Source organism: Athene cunicularia, assembly GCF_003259725.1.
Source record: "Athene cunicularia isolate RWA chromosome 2 unlocalized genomic scaffold, athCun1 chr2_part1, whole genome shotgun sequence".
NCBI classification, from domain to species: Eukaryota; Metazoa; Chordata; class Aves; order Strigiformes; family Strigidae; genus Athene; species Athene cunicularia.
The window spans coordinates 34,375,790-34,399,350 of record NW_020799095.1 but is presented as its reverse complement, the minus strand read 5'-3'; the positions used below and the strand labels follow the sequence as shown (position 1 = coordinate 34,399,350).

The following is a 23,561-nucleotide window of genomic DNA, read 5'->3' as shown; positions in this document are numbered from 1 at the left end:
ATTACAAATTTAGGGTTTTGAGATAATGTAACTTGGGTGTTTGGATATGTGCCTTTGCATCTGTGTATGGTAACTATTTTTTTTTTATTTTTTTTTTTTTACAAAATGTAAGCCTTTTCACTTCTGAGTTTAAAGCTTTTAAAACTACATTAATTTGCACATTATATAGTACGTTCAAATTAAATATCTTCAAACACAGGACCAAGAGTATATTTAAGTGGTGAGTTTGTCTGCAGGAGTTTGTCTGCAGGAGTTTATTAATAGTCTCTGAATTAGAAAGCTTTAACACTGAGTAGCTCAAGCTGTATATTTAAAGGTTATTTTTGAGGAGGGAAACTATGTTGGCATGTAAAGAATCTTGATACATTTGTCTTACAAGTTTTGTGGTGTTTTGAGCCATGTTCTTGTGTGTTAAGCTTAAGATACTTACATTTGATACAAGTAGTTGTTCTTTCAAGTCTGTTCTTAAAACTCTCCTCATGTGTCTAAGTAAATCTTATGCAAACAGAATCAAACACTGGAATAACAACTCATTTGCAATAACCATGTTATTTAGTTTGAATTTTGACATGGAAGATCAGAGAATTGATCTTCTAGAGGCTTCCATTTGGCTTTGGGCAGGTCTGAGACATTTCTGTTGTACACAAAATAAAATCTTATGCAAATCTGCAATATTGCAGAACTGAATGATCTTAAATTTTAACAGCTTGAGTTATCAGCAGATATGATGATGTGTTTATGCAGATAGAGTGGCGTGGCTAATCTCTAAATGAGCTAATTTTCTTGTTTTTAGAACAGTTATGTTGAAAAGGTCAGTAGCCTCAGTGAGAGAAGATCAACCTCATTCATTCAATAAAGAGCCACTGTAAGGTGTATTTCTGTCCCACTTCTGAGCCCACAAAGTAATGCCCTTACTCAGCATTGTAGCTGCCTCATGGAGTACCCTAGTCCAAGCACAGAAGTTTGGCACAGGGACAAGGTTATGGAAAAGCAGGCACTCTCTTGGGTGGTTTGGCCAACTTAAACTATGTCCTTGTAGAGTTGATATTTCTTGAACTAAGGCATAGCCTCTGGCTACAGTGGAGAGAAACACTATGAACAGAAGGGAAAGTATAGGTAGTTTCAGAGACGACATTATGAAAGCTATGGTGTATCTGGTTATTGAAATGGGGTCTGTGCAGGTCAGGTTTTACATTGTGCATTTTATTTGTCTTAATGGCTTCTGCAAAACTTTCACGTGTGAGTAGGTAAGTTGTAATAGTCTGATGAAAGTATAGTTGAAGCTATCTGGTATGTTGTGTGTTTGGTAAAGTCCATGTTATTTTAGAAAGCAAACAAGTAAAAACTGTTGAAATTCATTCTTATTTCTGCAATAGTGTGCTTAACTGGTGACATTGGCAGTGTTTCTTATTCTTCTCTCCCCATTTGTAGGAAACGGAGTGGGTCATGGGGTGGCTCATATTGGGCCTATCAAAAAGTTCCCATAGGCTGAAAGAAGCACTGTAAGGCAGCCCTTGACAGGCAGTTGACTGTACAATCACTCCATCACTTCTGTCAGACTGCTGAGACTGCTCTTTCATCATGCATGGAGTAACCTCAAACATTGCTTCAGTGCTAAGAGGCAGAAGCATGCTTTTGTTGTCTCCTGTCTCTGATATTTCTAGATCAGACTGTAATGTGAGGACAAAGCATTTCCTATTCCTAACAAGCAATGACAGAACAAACAGAGAAGGAAAAGCTTCAACTTAGCTAAATTAAGATCACATGACATTTTGCTGTTATGCTACCAGCCCTGCAGATGTTTCCTTTCTTTCCACTTTAAGGATGTAGCTGTTAAGAGGGGAGGCTTTTGCTAATGAGCCTATAAGAAAACAAGGAAGCTCTCAATTTCTTTTTGTTTTTAATGTTTTTCTGACTAAATTTAATACTGAACTCCATGTTTATTATTGTAAATACTAAATGCAAAATACAAACTAACACACATTGTGAATAGTTTGCATCTGTCCTATGAAATTCCTGTACTTTTTACTCTTGTTTCTTGGTGCTGTTGCTTGAAATTGGCTGTTACTCTGGAAGTATAAGGCATGATGTGATCTAAATTAGCTTTGAAAAGAATCTTGGTATAGTAGTACAATTTTTGGATGTGGACAAGCTACTATATATATATGCTTATATATGTATGCACACACAAAATACAGTATACTTTTTGTATGTATATATGTGTATGAAAGTAGACATATGGTAGATTAGGATCATTTTAATGAGTTGAAGTATGCTAACACTGGTAGTATCTAGTGTTTAAAGGGAGATCTGATAAGTTAGTTTATGTATACATCTAGATAATTCGGGGATTAGGTACTAAGACTGGAGAAGTCCTGTTTGAGCTGTGGTGGAGCACTAGTCATGCCAGACCTGATCTTGCTCTTGGTGAAGTTAAGAGTGTAGTGTAAAAAGTCTAGGTATCAGAACTACAGTCTAAGAAAAGCAGAGCTTGCTCTGTGGAGGGGAGGGGGGGAGCTATTTCAAGTCTAGCCAGGCTTAGTATGTTGAGATTCTCCCTGCTTCAAAGTAGAGAAAACTTCTGCATATCCTCTGGCCTGGGAAGCTGATGCTCCTTTTGTTCAATCATTTGTGTACAGCTGGACTCAGTTTATAGAGCCAGTTTGTGTCACTGCATTTAATCCAGAGCCAGGTAAACTGAACAACTTTCTATTGAACAGACAGATGAAAGCATCATTTTTGAGATCATTCTCTTTCAGACTGTCGCATGTCACTAAATGCTTGAGTGGTTTGCCAGTGTAAAAGTTGTTACATGTGATGAATGGACTTGATTACAAATCAAGAAGAAAGAGTTTTTTCAGGTACAGGCCTCCTCTAACCCTTCTTGCTTCTCTGTGTTTGAGGTCAGGGGCAAACAGGCAGCATAGATGTGTGAGCATTTTAAGGTCAGGGAGGAAAGTAAAGGTTGCTGTAGATAGCCTTTAGCTTTGCTTTTCAGGTCTTGTGGAGTAGTGATGAGACTGACATGAGCACAAACTGCCGTGCTTTACAGAGCAGCCTTTCATGAACAGGAGTGCATAGTAAGGAAAGTTTGAGCTGTGTAATAAACTGCATGTGTGGAGGTTTTTATTGTTTGTTTTCTGTGTGTGCCTTGACCTTATTGAGAACTGAAGTCCTTTATCTTGAAAATACTGTTTTTCCTTTGAATAACTGTGTTTACTACAACAGTAGTTACAAAAGTACACAGAAACACATGTCCCTCTGTCCTTCTCATTCCACCCCCAAGCCAGTTCGGTAGCCTGTGTGGTGCATGGCAGTAATGCATGTCTCCTTCCCTGTGCCTCCCAGCCATCTGCCGAGCGGCACGGACACTTTGATTTTGAAAGGTTGCAGATTTCCGACTTCATACATTTGGAGTAGTCATGTATTGCTTTCTTGAGCCTTCCTCCTTACCAGGGCTTGGTTTGAGGGCATGATTTGTGTATTTTATTGAATTGGCTTATTCGGTTCCAAGATGCATTTCAAAGTCTGCTTGGTGTCCTCGCCAATCTCTGCTGCAGGCAGGCAGCAACTGCCTTTCTTATTGAATTAAAAGAATATTCTAGGTTTGTATTCTATCTGGGTGAGATTCACACTCCTAAAAGAGATTAGTAGATTTGCTGCCAGGACCACCTCTTAGCAAATACCTGAATTAATTTCAGTTAGTCCCCCAAGAAGGACCTTTTGCTGTGGCAACCTGGGCTTAGTGCCATAATGGTGCATTAAAATGCTAAAAAGTGGGCTCCTGTGAAGGAGATGATAGACCTATGGTCCGTCGAACAATGTTCTCATCTTTCTTGCCTTGCCCTTGCTCTTAAATGTCTCATCTCGCTATGGCTCTCAGCAAGACCCATGAGGGAAAAGCTGCTCACAGAGACTGTCTCACTGCTGCTGGGGGCTGCTCAGGGCTTGCCTGACCAACCAAGGTGAGCAGAAAACATGAGGAATGGCATTGCCCATCCTTACTCATAGTCTTATGACAATCACTAATAATTTACTTCTGTTTCCTTGTTATTGATACTGAAACCATTCCTTATAGTAACTCTCTCCAGCTGGAGTCATAAAGGATTTGAATCTTGTTCTAGAGAGGTTGTTGAGTTCTTTGGTTTGTTTGTCTTTATTATTCTTTCTAGTTACTGCGTCCTCCTTAGCTGTAACTCAAGAGAAATGTTAGTGTTGGGGAGTCTCAGCAAATATGCTGGACTTTGTGTATGCATAGCATCTGCCCTATAAGAGATGAATGGAGTCCCCTGGCGACTGATAGCTGACACTTTCCCTGAGTTTTGGAGTTGTAGAAGTCTTCCTCTGGAAACTGATTTGATTGTGGGTTGGGTTTTTTTTTCTTCCTTCATGATGAACTGCTGCATAGAAGAGCTGTGCCCCCCAATTCCAGAAGCAGACTGTCGTTGTCCACTGTTAGCAATGGCCCCAGAGAGAGGGCCCTGACTGGACCAGTTTTAGCTGTCTCTGTGAGTGCTGTCTGCTGATAGTTGTGTGTGTGAGGACACACACTCCATTTATCTCCACATCTCAGCTTTATCTTGTGGTGAGAGTAGTTCTGTAGCTGTTTGATCATTTAAGCTTTGAGGGCTTCTTTGCATCTTCATTTCCAGTTTCAGGTGCTTCATGGCAAGGCGGCCTCCTCTTGATAACTACTGAAAACAGGCTGAGCAGTTACTGGCATTGGGCAACCAAAGTCCTTCCATGCAGCTTTCTTAAATATACAGCACTGAAGTGGATAGGGTGGAGACAGATCCCTTCTGTCTCATTCTCTGAGGGTCTTGCTACCAGTCAGTAGGTCCAGCACAGTCTTTAGGGTGGGATCTGCCATCAGTGTGGTTTTGGAGATACTGATGGTTATATCTTATAGCTACCTTGCAAAGACAAAAAATGATGGAAGACCTCTTTGAGGGAAGGACACTGTCAGTACCTATACTGCCAGGTTATACTTCCTACTTGAACTTCTGTCTTCACCAACATCCTTCCTACCTGTTTAGGGGAAGACTACAGGATTTTTGTTGAGCATAAAAGTCAGAAATTTGAACAAGTAGTTATTTGACATGGAAGCCTAAAATTATTATGTATGTTTTGGCTTTTCTGCATTCCAGTTTTCCTGCTTGTACCTTTGCAGAGATTTTTTTCAGTAAGAGATGAACGTATTTCCTGAGGCTGAAAGTGATGGAACTAATTTGCTTGTTTTGAAGAGAAAGCTGTGTCCTGGATACTTGGAGGGTGGATTTACTTAAGCTGTCACCTTTGTGTCAGTAGTTACTTTTTTTTGACCGGGACTGAATGACTGATGTATAAGATGCTGTTTGTACATTCCAGTTTGATTTAAAGATGTTAGAAAGATCTTACCTCACTATGGCTTGGGACCATTTCTGTACATGATTATAGTATTTTTCCTTATAAACGTGACCCATCTCCCTTGAAATCTTTGGTTTATGAGCTTGAGTAGAACTGAAAGGAAAAGATGTATTTTGCACCTTGCGTGAATGATCCTATCCCACTTTTGAGGTGCTACTAAGATAAAATATTGGCTAGCTTTCTTGGGGTACTGGATGTACCTCCCTATACTGCAAATGAGGATGGAGATAATGAATCTCAAAGAGAAGTTGTATAACCTTTCTCTCTTTCTCAGATGTTTCTTAAAAGAAGTCTTATCTGTTCTAAGAACACAGAGGAGCTGTGTGTTTTGGAGGGTTTGTGGTTGTTTCCTATCATATTGGAGGACCAGGGAAACTGTGTGTTCTCCAGTGGATTAAAGTTTTACTCTGAGTTTGCTTATGTGCAGGAGTCCGGGTCTGTGACCACAGGAGAAAATTTTAAGGGTCTATGAAATATGCTGTCCTCTGGGCATGGTACATTTCCTTGCTTCATTGTTTCTGATCAGAGAGGTGTACCAAAAAAAATTTTTTTGAGGTACATATTTGTTATTGCTTCATTTGACTTTGTCAGCTTCTAACAGAGCAATTAGAAATTCTCTGTATGGTTAAGACTAAAAGGGCCAGTGGTTTATTATAACTTCATTTAAAAATAATCAGTTAGAGAACCTGGTTATTAAAGAAACAAAGGCTGACTTGCAGTGAAACCTGCTGTTCTTCTGTGGGTAATGTTTTCTTGCACATACAGGCAGGGTTTTTTTCTCCTATTCTGTAGCCCTAGCCAGAAAAGACTTTTTTTTTTTTTCCTTTTCCTCCCCCTATTCTGTTACCTTTTTAAAGGACATTATACTTCATCACATTAAAATAAGATCAAACTGTTCTAGAAAAGCCTTTTTTCTCTGAAATTGCAGATTTAACGGGGCAGTTAGCTAAGCAATAGATACTTCGGTACAAATAAAGGGAAAATAAATGACCTGATACAAGGAATACCACTGTTCTCAAGTGAGCCCAGCTTTTGTAGCATTTGGAATATCCTGTTGGTGTCTCGGGATGATTTTAGGGATTAACAACTATATTCAAGGTCCTTTCTTACTCTGGTTTGTCAGTAGTTACAAAAAAAAAAATTGTGATGGCTGATGAATCAGTAAAATCAGGTAACATCAGGCCATTTTCTGTTCAGTATACATCTATCTAGCTGTACTGCAATTTCAGGTATCGCATTTCTTGGTAGACTAGATAAAATTTGAACCTTGCTAATTGGAGCTGAAGCAGGCCCTGCTTAGCACGGGCTGTCTTCATGCTCCTTATAGGTATTGATAGGTAAGTTCCCTGGTTGGTCTGGTGGATGGGGTTTTTTAGGTTGGTTGATCTTGTTTTATTTTGTTTTTGTTTTTGTTTTAAATACAGATTTAGGTTCCAGATTATGTAGTTTAAGTAACCCTTACATTTATAATGAGACTTTTATTTACATAACTTATTTGTGAAGTGTTCTATATGGTAAAAAAACAAAACAAAGAAGTTTAAAACAGTATGGAGCAAATCTGGATGCCAGTCCTAAGTGTCTTTGGAAATAATTTTGAACTTGTGTACTGAACACAAAGATGAGGATCGATTACATTAACTCTTAAAATGGCTTGAATGATTTTTCAAGAATCGATAATGCAGTATATCAGTCATTTCCTGTGTTCATTTTTATTCATCTATTGAAGACAGTATTCAGAACTCAAGAGTATACTTACTTACCTGTTTAGATAGTCAAGAAGACGATCTTTATTGATAATTTGTATTGCAATTACCTATGACTGCCGCTTAAGGATTTTTAGCATTCTCAATATAGATCTGCTGTAAATTGATCAGAAGATCAAAATTCAGACAGGCTTTTGGAGAGCATGCAAGTTGAATGTGTTTGCCTTTTAAAAAAAATACTTTTTAGACTGATATGATAAATTATTCGTTTGAAGTTTACTTTTAATTGGAAATAGTATAATTTACAAACATTTTGCTGATTTTATATAATTTACAAATATTATTTGCTGATTTTTACATAATTGTGTTATTGTGTGTTAAGCTCCCAGTGAGTCATGTAGTCTTTAAGGTACCACCTGATTTTTTCATTGCTCAGAAAAGAGGGTTAAATACAGTATTAAAAACAAAGTATGCATTTTACAATGCACTTAAGCATGTTGTATGTCCTTGTAATTGCATATAACAGGAAATTATTCTTTGAGATACTTTGTGCAGAAATCTTGTATAAAGAACTCACAAGGGAAATGATGCTGGAATCACTTTTAGTAGCCTGGGATGCTTCAGTCCTTGAATCGATTGTATGCATTCTGACTTTTGATTTTGAGGATTGACTATAGAGAATCAAACATACATATCTTCTGCGAGGAATATGGCAAAATAACTTTTTTGTTTGTTAGATTTTATATGAAATGAAAATAAAGCATTCATTTTTCATTCTCTTGAAATGCAAATGAGTCTACCCGAAAGACAAATAACCTTAAGGATATGAGGTATTTATGTATTCACAACTTGATTACTATAATTCTTGTTTGCAAGGAAAGCCATATAGGAACTCTTAAGTAACATATTCTTGCCTATGCTAAACAATATCTGTTTCTTGCTTGTTGTCTTGCATCCTTGTTTTGTTTGAGTTTTTGAAAAGTTGTTCCTCTTCAAAGCCTGCTCTGGCAAGGGATATTCTGGTGGATATGCTGTAATGCTGTAGTTGGACATGTCACTGGGTTACTCAACAGATGTTGGCTCTCTTTATGATTCAGATTGTTTCTTGTTTGTAGTGGTGGCTGAAAGTTGCTGTTGCTGAACATGCTTCACATATATTATTAATAGTGGCTTCTTCTTTTTCCCCCTTTGGCAGACCTCACAGGGGGTCCAAGCTTGGCATGAAGGTAACCTTTCACTTCTGGCATGCCCCTTCAAGAAATATTGATTTGACTGGGGAGTACCATTGTTTATGAATAGCTGTTAGTTCAACAACTTGTATGAATGCTAAAAGTTTATGTGAAATTACAAGGAAATTAGAGGTTCTCCTCACTACATTTCTCATTCCCATTTCTCAGACCTAGTGGAGTTCTCTGACTGTATTTTGAACTCCAGTTACACTATTGCTATATGTAAACTCCAGTGATGTTGTTATATGTATTGAAATTACCTTTTGGCTATTTAGGGAGGTTTTTGTCAGGAAAAAAATGCAGTATCGTAGTATATTGTAGGCGTGTATTTTTCAGTGCTACATTGATGTGTGCTGTTTACTTAACTATAACAATAGGTGTTTTCTTATTAACATTTCTTGATGTTGTATGATACCTGTGGTTGTTTGAGGGTTCAAAGCTTTTGCATCAAGCACTGCCTGTAAAAAATTTGAGAGGAGAAACAAAAGATTGCAAGGGAATGTTAAATAGCTGCCCATTGCTTAATGGAGGAAATCACTGTCATTTTTTAGAGGCCAGTGATATTATTAGGAGCTATTTCGTTGCCAGTTTACTAGGATCAAAATGTTCTTACAGGCTTCAGTTTCTGCTCGTGTCATGAGATTGAAAGAATGAGAAGGGACATTTATTTGTGTGGAACCAAAAAAATGCTGTCATGCTGAAGGTGAACAGGTTGGTGGGGGAACACTTCAGTAAAAAACCCCATCCTTAGCCTAAAGGCTTACTTTAATCTCTGCATTACTTGAACTTTAAACCAGAACCATTCATCTTGGCAGTTCATAGTTATCCCTAATTTTTCATTTGTTAGTCATCTAATTGCACAGTCTTTTCAGTTTTGCACTAACAAATTAAAATGTGAATGAAGACGATAGATGAGGACAAACTAGGTTGAGATCAAGTCTTTGATTATTTATTATTGTTCTTTCCAATATCTGCTGATAATCCTTTCAGGCTGTTCAGAGGAGCAGAGTCCTGCCTGGATTCTCTGTATTTTCTGTTTCCAGAAGTGGCTCTATTTCTTGGCTTGGCTGTAGCACCAGTACCCTTCTTCATTTGTATGGTTTTTTCCTTGCTGAAGAACAGGGTTGTTGGAGGTAGGGAGGCTGCTCTTTGAAGCACTGACTATTTCCTTGTCCTTTCTTTTGGATGTACTAAGGTGTGGGTTTTGAAGGGCAAACCTGTGTTTTACGTACCTGAATGCAAAATGTTCTGGTGGGTCAAGTATCTCACCAAGCAGTTGCAATGTCTTCCTTATAGTAACAAGTGTTGCTATCATTGTTAGAGTGGAAATGCTTTGTCTTCTCTGTAGATGTTGACTGGAGTTGTCTGAGCCCACCTTGTCGATAAGCACTGCAGTTTGAGATCCCAGCTGTAAGACTGGAGCAAAAGAGATTATTTTGGAGCAGCCCAGGGAGAAAATCAAGCAGTAAATTCTGACATGTATCAGCCAGTTGCTGAGCCACAGTAGCAGAGCTACAAGAGGACAAGACGACTATTATTTATGTTTGAATACCCTTTGAATAGGCTATAGGCACTGGTATCTAACTTTGTTTCATGCATTGTTGAATAAGAATATTTACGGGGGGGTCATAGGGATTTGTATGCTTTCTTTGTATGTCTTCTGCCTTTGATTTGAGATATTATGTGTGGTGTGGCTCTCACTTTGAAAATTGAAATGGAAGATTTCATATAAAGCTGAGAAGATAAATATTTTTATAATGTTTCTTGAGTCATAGATACATAAAATCACCCTTAAGAAAAAAAAGCCAAGATGTGTTGTTTCTGCATGAGAGAAGGGATTGCAGCAGGACTGTAAAAGGAAACTAGACTTTTCTTACTTGTGTGTTTTTGCGTACTGAATTTGCATACTGAAATGTTCAGAGAAAGTAGGTAAGGGTGGAAAAAACAAAGGTGAAGTCAAAGCTATGACTAGAGGAAAAGTATGTCTTGCTTAAGAACCCTAACCAGTTTGATTGTGTTCTTCAATTCTGTTTTACTTGTTTTTAGTGAGGAGATACTAGTCAAGAAAACCATGCCTTCATTGTAAGTGAGGAGAATTTGAGTTGGTTTTGTGTGTATGTGTGAGAGATATGCGTGCAGAAATGGAGTCCCAGAGGACACATTTGTACCTAAGTAGAAAGCAAATAAAATGTGCAAACTGTACACATTTCTTGTGGTTCATTTGAGCCCTTCACTGTTGTAGATTGACTTTCTTAATATCTAATGTCATTTAAAATTTAAGAGTAATTCTATATGTGATATGATCAGAGGTGTAATGCTGGAAGGGATGCTGCTTTACAATATGCATTTCTTTTGAAAATACTAGTGGTCAGTCATCAAGTTATATTGGTTATTGGGGAGAAATAATTTTCAAGTGTGCAGGAATGTTCAGTGTGGGTTTTTTGTTTTTTAATTATCCAAATTGCAACTTCTATGTTCTTTTTTTTTTATTTATTTTAGGCATCAAAAAATAAAGATGGAAAAGAACAGAGTGAAGCTATATCACCATTGGAGGAAGAAGAAACTTTCTCTTGGCCTGGTCCTAAAACTGTTGTGCTCAGGAGGACATCTCAGGGTTTTGGCTTCACCTTAAGACACTTCATAGTTTATCCTCCGGAATCTGCAGTTCAGTTTTCTTTTAAAGTAAGTGAACTTAATAATAATTCACATAAAGCTTTATTATACTTGTTAGGGTATAGCTAAGGTAAATCCAGCTTCCTTGAAAGTAAACATAGGTATAGATGTATCTTACAGAGATTAAAGATCCCTTGTGTGTAAGGTGGGCAGGCTAACTTATTGTATCCTCTGAAAGGCATGCACTGATCTGTTGCAAGAAAATAGAATTGACTGAGTATGAGTTCACTTGAGTTAAAAGTATTTGTAACCATGGGTAAGACCAGTGGTTATTGCAGAATATGGAAATACTTCTCTACAGAGTTCTTTTACCCAAAGCCAGTGTCACTAGGCTTTACACCTTTTAAAGTGTAGGCTTCAAGGGTGGGAGGCTTGGGTTTTTTCTTTGGTGGTGGTGGTGTTTCCTTCTTTCTCCTCCCAGAATTGAGTTTTGTCATACTATCATACTAAGAGAATAGCCTGGAAAAATTCTGAGTAGCCTACAATTAATGTATGTTAGAAAGATGTGTTGCATTTCTGTATTATGTTCTTACCGTTGAAGAGAACAACGATCTGCAATTCCCTGTTAGTCAAGGGACAAATACATACAAAATATATACAAACCTACATTAAAGGACAGCTTTCTTAAATAAAAAACTGTAAAACATTTTAAGTTAAGTTGCCATAGTACCTGATGTTGAGAAAAAGTCTGTTTAATAGCTACAGAAATTTGAATATTGAGAGAGGGTTTTTCTTTGTGAGTTCATATATCATTTGCTCACTTTAAAGTCATTAAGTATGCAAGTTCTCATAATCCATGCCACCTCTCAGTTTTTTGCTTTTCAATTAGGCAGAAGAATAGATTCTTACCAAGATGGGAAATGACTATTGAAGCTTCACGCTCATTCTAAATAGCCATTTAACTCATGTCTCTGCAGGCATCTTTCAGTAAAGTTGCCTTTTTTGACTGTCTTCAGTGGCTATAAGATTTCTTCAGAAGCAGAAGAAGCTTTGCAGGAGAAAGTTGGAACATTTTTCCAGTTAACTTCAGCTATTCAGCCTGCATTGAGAGTCCAAATATTTTTCCCCTTTATGAGGAGTCAGTGAAGCTAACTGGAAGTGAGACTACTAGCAGTATCAGGTGGTCTCAACATTTCTGTCCATCAGCACAGGTTATAGAGAGTCAGACAAGAGCAATCTCTGGTTGAATTCCAGTGTGATACAGAGGAAGGAGCGTGGGGAAGCCTTAGCTGAGCAAAACAAATCACATGTACTTGTTAACATCTCCCAATGACCACCCTTAAAATTGTGCTGCAGGTGAACATAAATAACATGAGCATTATTAATCTCCTTAACTAAGAAGCAACTGACTAGGTTTCTTCCTGAATTTATCACTAGATCTCTCTGAGGAGGTAGATATCTTTTTTTACATGCAGAAGGAGATAGGCATAAGGAAGGACAAGGAATATAAAAAAGAAAAAGAAATACCGTCCCTACCCTCTCATTCCCCTCTGATAGTTTCTGAGAGACACCCAAGCAGTACATATGTCTTGAAGTTCTGCCTCCCTGTTTTTCTGCAAGAGAGCTCTTAGCACCTTTTTTTCCCCTTGTTTGTTCTCCTATATATCAGCATCTGATTAATTAATTCTGACTTCTGTCTTTTTTTTTTGCAAAGGAACTAGTGAGATGGTTGGATAGTTGTAATCCATCTATTCAGGTATTCAGATAAGTCTGAAGATGATAAGGTTCATTTGGACAGAGCCCTGGTCAACGCTTCTGTAAATTAAGCTGAACCATTATTTTCTTTTTAATGTCTCTGGGGTGGTAGAAAAAAAGAATGTATCTTAAAAAGTGTTACTCCTGGGTTGTCATAAGACAACTTTTACAGAAGTCTGTATACCTAATTTATGGTACTAAAGAATTAAACTCACCTATTGTCAGCTTGATACTAATAAAAGGCAAATCTGTTTTCTCTGCTGGTCTTACTTGACCAAAGATCATATTGGTTACCAGCTAATTACAGTGTCTGTGTTTGACCTAAGCTCAAGCTTCTTTCCTCATTGATCAAAATTGTAAGGGCCTCAGAAGGCAGAGATGTTTTGTTTTGCACACCTTAGAGGGAGTATAAGGATGATAACTATGATTTATTTTTCTGCCTGTCTTGAATCTTGTAGTAGTCTTGTTCCTTCTTGACATCTGAGAATACATGTGGCTACCTCTAACATAAGATAGAGGTTACAGCTGGAAGTTAAAAATGCCATTGACAAAACGGCCAGAGTTACTCAATCCCCTACTAGTTTCTCAGAGCCACAGACCTTTTGTTATCACAGGTGTCAACATGATGCTGGCACTTTACCTCTAGATCAGTGTGGAAGTCTTTTTTTGACCCCAGGGAAGGCTTTGCATTCTAGCTCCTTTGATGTCTTTCAAGGTAAGCTTGCCCTAGTATCTCTAAATCTCTCTGCAAGTCAACATAAACTGGTAGAGGTAGTGAAGAGAAAGAAAAGTACCTAAAAGAGCTTTCCTTCAAACATTCTTTGTGGATATGTATGTGTTTGGTTTTTTTAATACCTACTACTGATGCAATTCAGAAATATCTAGTGAAGATTTCTCCATTAAAAGTTCTGTTCCTGTTGCTTGCAGTTTGTGTGTGTTTGAAAAGCTGTTCACAGGTCAAATGGAATCCTCTGGGGAGAAGAGGACAAGACTCCTTCATTGGGGTGAACAGTGGGGTATCTCTAGACAGAGAGCATAATATTCCTAGGCTGCAGGGTGTGGTGAAATCACACCACAGCTGGATATTCCATGGGATTGGGAAGAAAAGCTTCCTACAGGCTGGAGAAGGCAACTTGGAAAGGCACTAAGGTGAATTTTCTTGGAAGCAAAGAACTCTACCCCAAAGGATGTATTGAATGGAGAAGAGTGGGGGTTAATTTCTTAAAAATCTTTAATCTGTTCTCTGCCTAGGTGCATTTGAGGTGTTGTTTTTTTATTTAAATTTCAAGAAGTTGTGTTCTAGTTGTTAGTCTCATAAAACTTATGTTCAGTTGTCCTGGGGAGGTCACCACCACCTCCAAGGAGGAGGTCTAGGCAGATCTGCCTTAAAGCTCTGGCTGACTGGGAGTCCCAAAACACACTTTTTTAATATATTAGCACCTAATAGTACTAGTCTTGAGTTATCGTCAGTTCTTCACGTGATTTTGGGTTTTTTCTGCCTTTAATATTTCAGACTGGAGGCACACCTAAACCTTCCTATTCAATAAGGAGAGAGGCGTGAGGCTCCTCCTGATAATCAGAAGTGCAGAGCACCAGGTTAACAGATTGGGAGTCATTTTCATGCAGAAGTGAAGTCCAGCTTACTGTCAAACACATGAAATTCTAGCTATCTGGTCCATCTCATGGGTGTCTCTGATGCAGAACTTCAGTAAGGGCTTGTTTTGTTTGATAGAAAAACACAGCAGTGCTAAATTTTCATTTTACTTTTAAGGATACTGTTGACTTTTTCAGAAAAGAAAGAACTGTTCAAAAACCTGAGTAAAATAGGTGAAGCCATGTTAACCAAGAGGCTTAAGGTTTGGTAAGGGTAAACTCTAGTTGCAGATATTTCTAGCCTTACATGTACAAAGCTAAGGTCTGCTTTTGTTAGACTTCCACTGTCATCAATGTGAAACTACAATTCCTGGTCAGACTACTAGACCAGTGCTCTGACTGGCACTGTCAGCCACCTGAGTTAGATGTGAAACACACTTGTGTAACACCAGAATAAGCAGGGTGAGTTTCAAGACTAAAACTTGATACCTTAGTGACAAGGTGAGAGTGACCTGCATGACTGTATATGAGGGGCAACCATAAAGCTTTTTCTCCATTTACATCTGACTGGAAAACAGGACTTACTTGCTGTTATTGAAATGATTGAACATGATTGGTTATAATCAATTCAGGGAAGTATCTCTGCATATTTTAATACTGAATACTAGTATATTATATTTCATGAACATTATTTATATTATATATGTTTTAAATTTAACATTCAGTATGTACATAGTGCTGCAGTTCTAGGTCAAATTCAGGATGTTGTGCTAAGTTCTACTATATTTTTATGGTTCCTGTACAAAGCAGCTAATTAACCACAAATCAAGGGACGTTCATTGTAATTGCTGTTAATTAATTAATTTATAAATGTCATGATAAAGGTTATGGAAGAAAGTGTTGTTTGGTAGGTCTGTTGGGAGAGAAAGCACTATGTGAAGGGTGGTGTGAAAAGATAATCTTGGAAACTGAGGCTGTGGCTTAACACATTTAATTTTGGGAAAAGTGCTTGGCTGTGCTTGTGTATGGCCACACACTGAACTGGGAATAGCTGCACATTCAGGAGCAACCCATTATCTATCTTCCTTTCTTCCCATGCCTCCTTCCCCTTAAAGTGAGTAAGGAGTGTATGGAAGATTTATTTAGCGTTGCAAAAACCTATGTTAAATTATGCTTTTAACATCACATGTTTATTAGGATTTGTTAGTCAGCACATGCTTTTCTTGCATGTGGAGTTTGTTCTCCAAGTTCAGTCAGTCTGAGAAGCAAATAAACAATAAAAGGAAGTCATGTCTTTAGGTATGGAAGCATCATATACTAACATCTAACAGTGTGTAAGAGGTAAACGTAGGAGGGAAGGCTAATTCCAAAACACTTGCGTTATAAAGCATTGTGTTTTTAAAGGCCTGAGCTCACTGGCTTGATACCATGAAAAACTAATGTTTTGCAGCTGTCCTTTATAACAGAGTTTTGCATACCCAGTGACAAAACTGACACACCCACTGCAGTATTTCATAAATTATGGCAATTCTATATTAGTTAACCTTCCATTTCTGTAATTTTTTTGTTTTAGAGCATCAAACCAGGTAGCCTCCATAATGTGTGACCTGCATTTTTCTGGACTATCAGCTCTAATATTCAGAGTCCTGAAGATTTTTCCTTTTACAGATTGGGTGGAAAGTAGACACATACAGATGTTAGTCTTGTATAATTCTTCACTGCTGATCCTAGTTCAAAATCAACTGGCTATTACAGGGTTTCAAGACATATAATGATAAATCTTAACAGTACTTGCCTACTAGTGTGGTATTTTTACCAAAATATAGAGCAGACAGGACATTCCAGCTTGAGGTTACACTGGTTGCTGCTCTCAGCGTTTGGGTTGTAATGATAATTATTGTGGCTTTATAAAAGTAGGATGAGTACCAGATCTGTTAACTGAATGTTCGGGGGGGTTTTGGGGGGGTGGTTGTTTTCTTCTTCCTTAAACTACCTTTCTGTAGTACCTTACAAAGCTCCAGCAGAATTTTGTTTATCTTACGAGAAATGTATTGCACCTAGGAGAGAATTGTCTCATCCTCATCATTATATAGCATTCATATCCAGATCTTACTTCATCTCTTTCTTCAGGTCTTCCTTTCTTGAATGGTTTGCTGAGATCAGTGTGCAGTTGCTTTGAAAATATTTTAATATGAAAAAGACAGTGATTTGTCTTTTAAATGCAGAAGACCTAGAAATTTGGAATTAATCCATTTAAAAGTAGGCAGGAATATACAGGTGAAAATTATTTCTGTGATCATCACCTTGCTCCTTCTTTCCTTCAGGATGAAGCTGTTTTAATTATAATAGCTGAGGTGAATTGTTAGATACACTTCTCAAATAGTACATATCTTAAGAAATTGTATTTAGGTTGAAAGCTTATTGCTCCATGAAGTTACAGTTCAGAAAGAAAGTACATATTTCCATATTTAAACAGCTGTGGTTTTCAGATAGAATTTTGTATGAGGAATTAGCCATGATCTTTCAAAAGCCTTTCATTCATATTAAAATATTGTCAAGGAAGTAACTTAAGTAATAATTTTCATTTTTAAGCATGCCATTCTCCCTCAGTACATTCTAGTTGTGTGATTTTTATTTGTGTGTGTGTGTGTTTTGGGTCTTTTTTTTTAAAGACTGGCGATACCTGGTAGTTATGATTATGTATATATAGTGCAGTGAGCAGAAGGAGAAGCTTTGAGGTTGTTACTAAGTAGTGTTTGAGGTAGATATTTCTATCTAGGCAGTATTACTGAAGGAAAAACAAACTCGGTATTTCAGATTTCAGGAAGCATATTCATAGCTTGCTTACAAAATATTTTGTATCTCTTGCATATTATTTATCTTTGAATCCTTAAAATATAATCTCTCGCGCCTGGCTTTCAGGTTGGAAAAATGCTTGCAACAACACTCAGTTCAGTATTAGGTTCCAAGACAGTGTTTCGGGGAGTTTGGTACATTTGTTTTCAGATAATGCTGTTCATGTTGTTTCTGTGGGTTTGTTTCATGGAACTGCAGAAGTTGTTGCGTTGGTTTTTTTTAAACAGTATTACACTACATTCTCAGAACAAAATTCTGTAAATTTGAATATTTATGAAAAAAATATAAGGTATCAGAATGCAGACAAGCTTTCAAGTTCACTTTAAGCCTTTGTAGCTTATAGATGCTTACACTTTTTTTTTCTTTATTGAATTTTTATATGCACTCTTTCTTTTTCCTTAGGATGAAGAGAATGGGAATAGACAAGGTATGTATTGTTTTTACTCTTTCACAGATCCAGTATGTCAAACAATTCTCTTAAGCTGTGTAATATACTTCAGTAGCTGTCTGAGAGTTGGAAATGTGGAGTCACTTCAGTGTGACCATCAAGCTCATGAATTTCATGGCATTGGCACAAAAGAAAGAAAATACCTGGGTGTTAGCTTTATCTATTTAGTGTAGGTGTTTGTGTGGCCCCTAAGTTAATTAAAGTATGTGCTGTACCACTTCTGTGCTGTGTATATCACCTTGTTATGTATATGACAAGAAGACAAGAAATCAGCTGTGTTACCTTTTTAGTACTGAAGTTTCACACTCTCATAATTTGATCTGCATGTAAGACCCACAGTTATCTGTACAAAGTACTACTATAAAGGGTCTCATGGATATATTTCTATACATGCCTTTTAAAAAAACAGTTGTGCAGTGTGTCTAAGAGCAGTCAGTATGAAATTTAAATTTTGTTGCAACTTTAATAAAAGCAACATAAAAGTATATAAACCTACTGTTGGTAGAGGTGGTAAAAATTATGCACAGAAGTGGTATACAGCTGTTTTAAAAACAGAAGATAAAAAAGGTTACTCCTGTTAGCTTTATGATACTTTCTTCAGTATTTAATAGTACCGATCTTCATTAGTTTTGGTACTCTCATGTACATTTTAAAATATCCATGAAACATGTTTCAGTGATGTCAGATAAGATGTGTGAACAAAATTCTTGCACTTGATTTAGGAGACATGAAAAAAATTACTTATTTCTAGGTTATGTTTGTCAGTTACCCTCTATTTTCATAGCTTTCTTCCTCTCACATTGTCTGTTTGCTCTCTTTCTTGATTCACTAATTAACTTATTTTTTTAAATTGTGCTATATTTCAGTGTCACTTAAATTTCTTTGGTATTTAGGTATGTTGTCATCCCCGCTCCCCTTTCTGGTGGTATCTTACGGTTTCCTTAGAAGGGTGAAAAATGTCTTGATTTAGGTAAAGAAGTTGGTTTATCACGTTGAGAGCCCAGTCCCACTTTTCTGTTTTTCCCAGTCTGTCATGATGGTAAGGTATACAGAGGAGGTAGGATTAGCTGCATTGTGAGTATAACATGTAGGGGCTTCAGTTTGTGCTTTATCTGGCAGCGCAGTGCAGCTCCCCGAGGACTGGCCTGTTCAAATGTGGGTACTTTTGCTCAGAGACAGCATAAGGTGAATTGTGGGGGGTTACAATTTGCTTTACACTGTAGCAGAAAACGGTACCTGGTTTCAGTATACTTTTTAAAGGAAGACAGAGAACACATCTAAACTTCTGTTTCTTTTTTTTAAGTGTAATTGTGATATATTAGAAGCATTCTGGGATATACAAATTTACTTGAACTTTATCTTTTCTTGGAAGCAGATGAATTAATCCATTTCATCCTCCTAGTTTTACTCAGCTCTTGTCACCTGCTTGTTAAACAGTGAAAAGTCAGTCTCTTCCTATTCCTCATGGGCTCCTCTCAAACCATCTCAAACTTGACCTCCTTTATCCATTCTGGCATACAAAAAGAAAAGGCAGTTTCCTTTAGGGGAAGGGAAAGATGTCAATCCTCTGTGCCAAACCAGCGTGTAATATACCACTTGTGGTCTAGAAAACTAGGTTCTGCGGTATTCTTCTCACAGGGCAAACTGGATCAGCTGAAGATGCAAATGCTGCGGGTCCGTTTATCTAAAACGTTATCTGAGATCTGTTTTGCAGTAGAGGAATAGCAATAAACAAACATTTATTTGGTTCGCTGAGATCTGTGCAGGTGGGAGCAAGATTACTTTCTGGAATGTTTTGTGTAGCTACTTAAACTATGAATCATAGCTTAACTATTGCTTATTTATAGCAACGTAGTACGTTGTATGCCTTAAAATATGAATCAGAGGGCAAAGTGCTGTGGAAAGATAACAGTAGTCTCATCAGCTGCAGAGAATGTTGGACTTGTGGTCCTCTGGAAAGAGAAAAGTTGACTTTAAGGTGGGGGGATGTAGGTGTCAGTAGAAATTAACCTGCCAGTTTTGTGTATTACACCTACAAAAATAACAAAATGGGACAAAGTCTGGAAGATGTTTTTCCCCAGCATTTATCATGATCTTGGGGGGGGCAGGTGGGAAGGGGGATCGTGAAACGGTTTCTATTTACATTGCTGCAATTTGTTCCTGTTCCCAAATGAGACGAGTAGGAAGCTTGTGTGGAGAAAATCAAGAAAAGCAGATCTAATTTTTCGTGCTCACAAACATCATGTTAATTGGGCAAAAGCAGGTACGTCAGAAATACTGTGACGGATTATAACAAGGATTCTTAAAGTAATTAACACTGGAAAATGAGACCGAGCCGCTTTGGAACGGCACTAAGCTGTTTTGTCTTCTGGCTGTGGGGTCCCTTGCTGCTGAGCACCAGTTACTTCAGCAGCATGAGAAAGAGCATGTTTGAGTAGGGTGTAGTGTGTGTGTGTCGTACAAAGGAGCCATCTAGTGGCAAAATTCATGTATTTTCCTTCAGACTTGATTGGAAAGCTTGCCTCTGTGAAGCTCTGTCTTAATTAACACTGAAAATATCTTAATAATAGACATTTTTCTTTTGAAGTTTGTCGACGATAATGCACTTAATTCACTTGAGCTTTCCCTTCTGAAAGACTGAGCTAAGGGATTCAAGCTTTTTGGTTTTGTGAAGCAGTGTGGGCCAGTGCAAAGTTGTCTTTTTTCAGTATTGATTTTGAGTGAAGATTCCTAATTACCTTTGCCCTTTTCACAGATTAAACTTACGTTTAGAAGTTGGGGGTTTTATCAGGTTCAGCAGTTACAAATTTGAGTGGGTGAGTGTGGAGAAAAGTATTTCAATTGCTATTACCTTTTATTGAAAGCACTTGAATATTCTTTTCAAAGGAGCCGAGTACCTAATTAAGTCTAGAGAGCAGAAGATAAAAGTGTGTACCAGATTTTACGTATTCTAACAGTGAAAGAAATATTTTTTATATGGTTTTATGTTGTGGTATAGAATTTTAGTGCAATTTTTTTAGTACATATTTGAATCTTGCTCCTGGCTTGCATTGATCTTGCTTTCAGTAAGTAGTAGGATTTCAAAGCATTTAGAATAAAAGGTAATGCAAATTTGTCCAGGGGAGCTCTAAACTAGGAATGACAGAGAAGAGAGATGATGGCCAGGAAACAAGTGAGGGAGTGGTGGATTGGGTTGTCAAGCAAAGGGGTTAGGATTCTGTGGACAGGAGACACCTCAGGGTCAGCAGTTGGGAGACAAGGACACCACCTGAAGTGTATGCACATAACTAAGGGAATGCCTACAGGACAAGATGGTGGATACCTTTTTTTGATGGTGTCTATGAAGCCTTTGTGCACTCATGTATGCAGCATGGGGAACAAGCAGGAGGAACTGGAGGCCTGCATGTAGCTGCAGGGCTGTGATCTCATGGGGGTCACAGAGAAGGGTGGGATACAATAGCTCACAGGAGTGAGTTAGAGTGCTGCAGTGGAGGAGTACAGGCACTTTGAGAATGACAGGTTGAGAAAGTACAGAGGTTGAGTTGCCTTGGTTGTTGAGTTGTGAGAGCACAGCAGGGATGGATGAAGCTCTGGTTTGGGATGGATGGGAAGCAGTTTAGAGTTTATGGGCAGGATTTGCAGACCACCTGATCAGGGAAGAAGTAGATGAGGCTTTCTTCAGACAAGGGAGGTGGAAGATCCTGCTCCTTATGAGGGACTTCAGCACCCTGTTATCTGCTGGAAGGGCGTCACTGCAGAATTACTCTAAATATTTTGTAGTTATTATCTGAAAGATTTATGTTCTTTCCTACTTTGACTGTTCTGGGTTGCTGGCTTTAGGGTAGTGTATTAAAACAGGTGCAGTTTATCAGAAGATGCAGATCTTTCTCAGTGGATTCCTTGATGTCTGTCTGGAAACTTTTATCAGCTTCTACTGTTTTCTTGAAAATTTCTGTTACACTGACAGGCCTGTGTTAACTTGGAGTATTTTTCATGCGTTTCGAGGCTGATATACCATCAGTATTCTTCCTTTTTTCTGGAGTTTGCTCTATTTCAAAATTTTATTTAAGTAGTATCTCACAGGCAGAAGTCTCCCAGGAGAGCATTGTAGGAATATTTGGAGACAAATTGAAAAATACCTATTAAAAATAATATTTTATATTAAAAACTTGCTCTGTCAGCGTGTGGTAAGTGGTGCTGGAAAAAACAGTCTCCATTGCCATGCTGTCTCCAAGCTATTTCATTGCATACTTAATATGATGAATACGTTGTTGTCCCTTAGACATCCATCCCTTGATGCTGTATCTGGCAAACTGTAAATTTAGTATATGTTAAATGGTTGGTTGTTTCTTGTATCTTGGCCTAAAACATGTTGTTCTTCAAAAATGTCTGGCTTCTGGGTCATGATTAAAATGAACAGTGATAAGCATATAGAAATATTCTGAAAGAAATTTAATCTTTTATATGAGAACTGAGCTATTTTATCTTTAATACAGTGCGAGGAAATCTAGTATCATTATAATCCAGTATCTTTTTTTGTTTAATAGGATGTTCTTGCTTTTCTTACTTTATCTCCTATTTCTATGTAGAAATATCTTTAACAACTAGTAGCTTATCTTCTCATAAAAATGAAAGGCGACTTAAGGACATTGAACAATATACCTTTCTGTAGAGACTTGAGTGTGCACTTTCTAGTAAGACTTTAGATACCTGTTTTTACTGAGGTTTCTAGATCATTAAATTGTGATCACCAGGCTGTTTTTTTTTAATGTGTCTAACTATGGATTGCAGCTTCTACCCTTCAGTTGTCTAAGTTAAATAGTTCCAGTTTATTACTTGAGCTCCTTCAGCTCTGTGCAAGTCCGGTTTGATACAGAGCCTTTGGATGGAGAAAAATGCAAGAAAAGCTTTTTATTTCCTACTGCTGCTTATATAGTCTTGAGTTTTTGATGTTTCATTTCTTTAATCAGAATGTTGATTTCTGTAATGTATATTGTGTTATCTCAGGATTTAATTTAATCCCATGTTTTTAATATTATTGTCTATCAGCTGAGTCTGTTATGAAATACATTAATTGTGCCTGTGATGATGGGACCAAGGTAGATAAGGAACAAGAGAATGAATGTGAAAGCAAATATTTGGAAGGGTCACAGATTGCTGGGATGGTATGGTCTAAGGTACATGATCCCAGTTGCAGGAGTATTGCTTTCTGGATGGAAGTGAGACAGCAGCTACTGGATGTGCAGCTACGCTTCACTTGCAGTTGACTTAGGGCCAGACTATGTCTCTGCAAGTATCCACACAGCCTATGTCAGCACCGGCACACTCAAGAGGTATATAACACTAATGCTTTAGCATAGCACCACAGTAAATTGTCCTTTTCTGTGGCTTTTTAATCCAACTTAATTTTTTTAACACTAAATGTTGAGAATGGTAAAAGAGGGCTTGTTTAGTTTTCCACCGAGACCAGAGCCTGATGGTTCCTGGTCCTTTAAAGTTCAGAATGTCCAGCAGCGTGGCCTTCCAACTTGTTGCATGTATAATATTTCACAGTGTCTACTATTGAGTTCAAACCACCTTTGACTTCTAATAAAAATATGAAGATCTGCCTAAGTGTAACTTTCATGGATTTAGGGGAGAGTCTGTAGGTTCACTACAATAGGTATAAACTGAATGGATTTCTTCTTATCTAAGAACTAGTAAATCCTTTATATCGGTTAATCATAGATTAGATTTTAAACTTGAAAAGGTTTCATTTTAGGTTTGAGAGAATTGAAAAGACTTGTCATAATATTGGCAAATAATGCAATGGAAAAACATGGTTTGGGAGTTTGTAATTAAGTTGAAACTGTTACATGTTTTCCATAACAATGCCAGATTGGGTTTTTTTCTCCTTCCCCACCCTGTCATGAAGATAGAGTTGAGGTTGTATTAGTGAAATCGTTTAAGAGAAGAGTA

The 23,561-nt window shown here is 37.6% G+C and overlaps 1 protein-coding gene across 2 annotated transcripts in view; it reads left to right on the top strand.

The window, feature by feature from the left end:
• ARHGAP21 (Rho GTPase activating protein 21) overlaps positions 1-23,561 on the top strand; it is an 85,754-nt gene that overhangs the window by 5,024 nt on the left and 57,169 nt on the right. For both annotated transcript variants that reach the window (XM_026843367.1, XM_026843368.1), the window contains exons 2-3: positions 10,838-11,020; positions 17,558-17,582. In XM_026843367.1, coding sequence (XP_026699168.1) covers positions 10,838-11,020; positions 17,558-17,582 — 208 coding nt within the window. The remainder of the gene's footprint in view (positions 1-10,837; positions 11,021-17,557; positions 17,583-23,561) is intronic.